A 5,564-nucleotide genomic window follows, 5' to 3' on the forward strand; every position below is an offset into this window, starting at 1 on the left:
AAAAGACAATGAAAAAACTTGGTTTTAGCATGCATTGCATTTCAGTTGTTATTGACGTGGTTAGCTCAATATCTTTTTTGATCATGTTCAATAGGAAAAACTCAAAGAATTCAAGACTACTGAGGGGCATCCATAGGGGGGTTATATTTCACCCTACTAGTATCTCCTTTTTACAGCAGTAATAATAAGTATGGAGGAATTCCTTTCGCGCATCTTGTCTTATAATAATAATAAAATACTGTACTCCGTAAGACACAACGATATTCCCGGTTAGATTATTCCCCTCGTGGGCCCGACAAGTCAGCGACCACGGTTTACCACGGCGCGACGCAAGGAGCCAAGCGGGCCCACGTTGCAGCCAAGACAGGGCGATCGGTCGGTCCCCCCTTTGACAAGGAAATTTCTCCGTCGGAGAGGGAGCACGGGGGAGAGACGGATAGAGATGGGAGAGGCATCGCCGGAGTCCAGCGGCGCGGTGGCCGGAGGGCCGTCTGTCCCGGGGCCGCCGAGGAAGGGGAAGTCGTGCAAGGGCTGCCTCTACTACTCGTCGGTGCTCAAATCCCGGGGATACAACCCCATCTGCGTGGGGATCCCTCGCTCCATCCCCCAAGGTCCGGAACCCTAATCCCTCCTAGCAACCCGCGAGTCCAGCATGTGTTCGTGCGATATGCGTTTTTCGTCGGAGCAAATTATCGCAGTTGGCGTCAAATTTGCTTGCTTTTTTTCTTTCTGGGTGGCGTAGTACGCTGGATCGGAAGATCTCACGGAACCGTTGATTGATTGATTGTTTGATGTGGCAGTCCCGGGCTTCGTGGTGGAAGAGCCTAGGGAGGAGGCCGCGGCGCAGGGGCATGATCTGAGACAGTTCAAATACGCCTGTGCCGGTTACTCCATGTTCGTCGACGACAGAGACGCCAAAAGCGGCGAGAATGACGCCAAGGCGCTGTTGCCGTATTGCCAGGGCCTCGAGGTTGGTTTTCATCTCATCCTTGCTGTAGGAGACTATGAAATTTTCAGTTTATGTTGCTTATGGATTATAAATGTTTCTGTTATTGCTCATAAATTCATATGTAGGCAATGAATGTTTATCGTAACACATGGTCACAGAAATTTCCAAAATTGTCAATTTAACAGATGCTGGTCATATTGTCCTGCGCTATCTTTGTATTTTGTGCTCATACAATTCTCAATAGAGTTTTGACCTTACCTAAAAAAAAGATTAGTTTTTTTTAAAGGAAAATTTCAGATTGCCAGAAAGAGAAGACATATCATTGCAGTAATGGCCTGCAGTCGTAAGCAAGTTATGCTTGCCATTTTTCGCAATTGTAAACTTTGACAAGTATCCAAATCCTTGAGTCTGATAGGTAACCGAACACTTATATGATCTGCTGGAGCCAGCGGAATTATATAAAGGAGAAAAAAAACCTAGATAACTCGATATGAAAATCGAGCAGGGGGTGTAGTAGTGATGAGTACTGGCCAGTTTGTGTTAGGTTGTGAGCATTTTGGTTGGCATAAAAGATTGGATCTGAAATCTGACTGGCGCTTCAGTGTGTTGGTATCGTCTGCTCGGCGCCTACAATCCTACTTGGATGCAAACACAACCAAAATAAATCGTAAGCTTGCAAAATTTTGGCAATTGGGTTGGCCTTGATCAGTTCGAGAGGAAGGTAGAAATGGTTCCGGTTTTTATATTAACGATGAGATTCTGAAAGACCAGAAAGACAAGTGATATGAACTGGTTTGTATCCACCCAGCTCTGCTGCTCTTTTTCTTTTGATTCTTCATGTTCCTTTTCACTTGAGCTAATTCTTTACTTGCTTTCGAGCTGACTTGGTGATTGTTAAACAAGAAGAAAATGGAAAAGTAGAAGTATGACAGTATTTATTGTTTATAGGAGATAATAATATTTTGGCTGTTAACAATGTAGAAAAGGAATGCCTTTGTCAATGCTTCTGTTGCCTGATGGACTTTCTATTAGTTAGATCAAATTGAATGATGAAAATAAGTGACATCTTCATCAAATTGTGCATGCTCACATGTAGACCTTGTCTAGTTCCTTACAAATTAGTCATCCATAGCTCCTTAACGGAATGTGGTTTCTAGTCTAGTTCTCAAAAGATTAGCAGGCACCAGATCACTCATTGCCTGCATGTATGTTACATGCCCACAAGTGCTGAATTCATTGGACTGTTGCCATCTGTTCTTTTATGCATACGAGTTGTTTTGATTTTGAACACGCAAAGCAGGCGTGAGTTGAAAAAATAAATGAAAATCAGTGAACCTTGCTGCCTAGTTTTCCCCTTTACTGTCTGTCGCAACTAGTCTTTTATCTGGCAATTATCCACTTTTAAAATATTGATTATTGTGGGCTAGTTTTCTCTGCTTCTCACCACTCACCTGTAACCATTGCCAGCCCACTAGCAGAAAGTCATCCCTGTTGCAACACAAGATCTGCTATTGTGGCCATGACCTCATCCTCCACCAACCCGTTTAGTCCATTTTGGGCTCTGAAACAAATGTTATACAAGTTGGCTGCCATCAGAATTAAGCTTCGCTGGACGACACATCATTCTCGTTCTATAGGTTGGCAGTACTTGTGATGGTTTCCCAGGATCCAATAAATCCACTTAGGTTTACGTTGGCGTGATATTGTTCTATGGAAGTCGGTGGGCTGCTTTTTAGAAGTTCGGCCTGATTTTAATGAGATTATTCCAGGTTCTACTTGACTAGGCCCTGTGCTCGTCAGAACTAACCACTACTTGTGAATTATGAATAGAGTGCATAATCGTAGCATGGAAGTGGAACTCTGTGGGTTAGTTCTGCGTAGACCAGACCATTAGACTCATCAGAGGTTCTGATGTAGATGGCAGACTATCCAGAAGTCTAATGTAGATGTCACTGCTTAGTCAGTTAAGGGTATCAGGGTGGTATCCATCCTGATTTTAATGAGATTGTTCCAGCTGAATACTCAGTCACAGAAATATGTTCACCTCATAGCATGACCTGTTAGGTTCAGGGATGCACAACTGCACATAACTTATGTTCTAGCATGCTGCGTTTGCAGATACTGAAATAGCTTTGGATTATTTTTCTTCTAACTGTCCAATTCTTCCGTGTCAACATCATCATCATACAAGGAGATTCCTATCTTGCAACAGACCTTAAATTTGATCGTGCTGTCAACTGTCATGCATCGAATGATTCATCAGTTCCATTGCACACTTAAAAGATACTTGTACAATTTTCGTAGGCGATATTAGTTTGCAGCATTAACCAAAATCTTGTGAACCTAGTTCACAGTGGGGGTAAACATCCATCTAAGGATGGCCTGACATTGGCTTGAACTAGAATGGCACCAATCTGGTGGAGGAAGGGCAAGACCACAGCAGGATTTTTGCTTCAGTAAAGGGAATACAGTTCAATCCATTTTATAGTGATGGCCTAACTTTACTCCTAAGAAATAACCTCTAACCTATGGAAACAGAATAACATAATGTAACCCAAACAAACCAACCACAGGTGAAAAAGACCTCATACGAACAGTAATTATGGCGAGTAGTACCACATGAAGAGATTGGTGAGCAAGAACAAGAAGAATGGTAGCAAACACCCTTCTCTTTGCTTGATGGTTGGATTTTATTGACCTGACTCTGGATCAATGAAGTGTTCTCAGTGAATGCCATAGATGGAAAATTTATCGGCAATAATGCATGTGATATTTAATATGTACACCATGTGCTTATTCATTTATTATGTACTGTACCCTTTTGGATTTGGTTATTGCTAAAGAAAGTGAGAAATATTCCTGCAGCTATTGGTGGACAGCAGAATGGTCGAGAGAAAATCACCCGCTGTAGAGCATGCTTCAACGCGTAATCCGAAACCAAAAGAAGGTATGTAAAGCTTCTTCTACTTTGATGTTGCATCTGCTTTGTGCTGTGTCACTGTTCAGTGGAAAACTATAAACCTGAATCCATGGCAATACTAATGGATTATGCGTTTGCGATTACACTTTAACAGTTCTAAGTTTGTACCTACTCTCTGGTTAACTGTACAAGTACCAAGTCTATATATGCTGGTCAGAGTCAATTTATGTTGGGCTGGTGGTAGTTGCCCATTCCTGCAATTAAAGTATGGATATCTCCATGTATCAATTCCTGTAAACTTGGTCGTACATCCTGAAAGATAAACACAGTAGCATTCTGCTTATGGTGAATGGTATAGTGGCTGTTCCTTTCTAGTTCGACGGAACTGTCCAAATTAGGTTTATCTGTTGCACCCAATATATTGCCATGATGATTAATCTTTTAGCATCAGTTTTCTTGACCAGTCAGTATTCTTCAGAATCCACCAGTGTGCCACCATTTGTGGTGCCACCTTTTCCGCAGAGTGGACTTGAAAACTGTTGATGATGTTATGTTTCTTGTCACAGCTGCTGCTGCTGCTGCTGCTGCCACGCAGCCTCTGGAGCAAGGACAGCGACCACAGCTGGCGAGACAGGAATTCATGGCGAGGAAAGTTACCGTTCCAGCCCTCCCCTCCCCTATCTTCACGCAATGATGATCTCCTCTGACTTTGTGAGAGTGGCTGCGTGTGGTGATGCAGGTTCAGGAGGAGCGCCGGGCTGGTGGCCTCAGGGGTCGCCAAGAACCTCAACAAAACGGGCAGCTACATCAAGCAAAACGTCGAGGACATATTTTCCCCTGACCGACGGCCACCACCCAAGCAGTAGCCGACCGCCACGCGAGGTCGTCCATTTCCGAGCCGGGAAGCCTGAGAAAACTGCCATGCAGGTGAAGGGAAAAAGGCTACCCGGCATGCAGCGGACGCTTTCCTGCGGCGTGGTACTGAGTGAATTCCTTTTGCTGTATACTTGTTTGATTTTTGCTATTTATATAGAAACAACTGGGGTCTGGTTATGTACATGAGAAACTGGATATAGGGTGTTTCTTCTCCGTTGGAGCCGGTCGTTGGGGTGGTTGCTGAATAATAATATGTCCAAGGTGTTTGTTTCAACTCAGAAGGTCCTTTTGAGAATGAGGAATTCATGCTACTGCTGTTTATCTATCCAGCACCCTACCTACATACTTGTCGTTTTTCCTTGCAAAACGTTTCTGTATTAAGGCTGGCCATAGTGGGGATAACATTGTATTTGGGACTCGCAAACATGCTTATGTGGCAGGCAATTAAAAAAGAGAGAGGGGGTTATAGTAACATAAGGCTGGTCACAATGGGCAAGAACATAATCTAGTAACTTACACACTTCCCTAGACTATGTTATTACCTCCATAGTGGATAGGAACATCTATGTAGTGTCATGCAACGATGTATTTATTAGATTATAGACTCATTGTTTCTTGGAGTGTGTGATGTTCCGGTAACTTAGCTAGTTACCACAAGCACCTCTCTCTTCATTAAATACGTGCCACATAAGCAAAGTTGTATTGGAGTGTGTGATGTTACTCCTAAGTTCCTCCCCACTGTGACCAGCCTAAGTAGATACCGTAACATAACGCATCCCGAGACAAGATGAGTCTACACCTAAATAAATGAAAGCTTGC

General features: G+C 43.3%; 1 protein-coding gene across 2 annotated transcripts; it reads left to right on the plus strand.

Annotated features, from left to right (window-relative positions):
- Positions 1-311: 311 nt before the first annotated feature.
- LOC123112810 (uncharacterized) lies at positions 312-5,070 on the plus strand. Of its 2 annotated transcripts, none has more exons than XM_044533908.1 (5): positions 312-611; positions 801-970; positions 3,815-3,896; positions 4,436-4,517; positions 4,609-5,070. In XM_044533908.1, exons 1-5 carry the CDS (start codon positions 443-445, stop codon positions 4,733-4,735), a joined length of 630 nt encoding a protein of 209 aa, XP_044389843.1. In that variant the 5' UTR covers positions 312-442; the 3' UTR covers positions 4,736-5,070. The 2 variants fall into 2 exon arrangements, with proteins under 2 accessions (XP_044389843.1, XP_044389844.1); XM_044533909.1 differs by having other exon boundaries at positions 4,439-4,517.
- The last annotated feature ends 494 nt before the right edge of the window (positions 5,071-5,564 follow it).

The sequence above is a fragment of the Triticum aestivum genome, chromosome 5B, assembly GCF_018294505.1.
Source record: "Triticum aestivum cultivar Chinese Spring chromosome 5B, IWGSC CS RefSeq v2.1, whole genome shotgun sequence".
Classification (NCBI taxonomy): Eukaryota; Viridiplantae; Streptophyta; class Magnoliopsida; order Poales; family Poaceae; genus Triticum; species Triticum aestivum.

Bases quoted from the DNA above. Each gene is read 5' to 3' on its own strand.
- LOC123112810 (XM_044533908.1), top strand. From the start codon at position 443: ATGGGAGAGGCATCGCCGGAGTCCAGCGGCGCGGTGGCCGGAGGGCCG. The intron at 971-3,814 runs GTTGGTTTTCAT...ATATTCCTGCAG, and splicing joins CGTATTGCCAGGGCCTCGAG to CTATTGGTGGACAGCAGAAT. The intron at 3,897-4,435 runs GTATGTAAAGCT...TTCTTGTCACAG, and splicing joins TAATCCGAAACCAAAAGAAG to CTGCTGCTGCTGCTGCTGCT.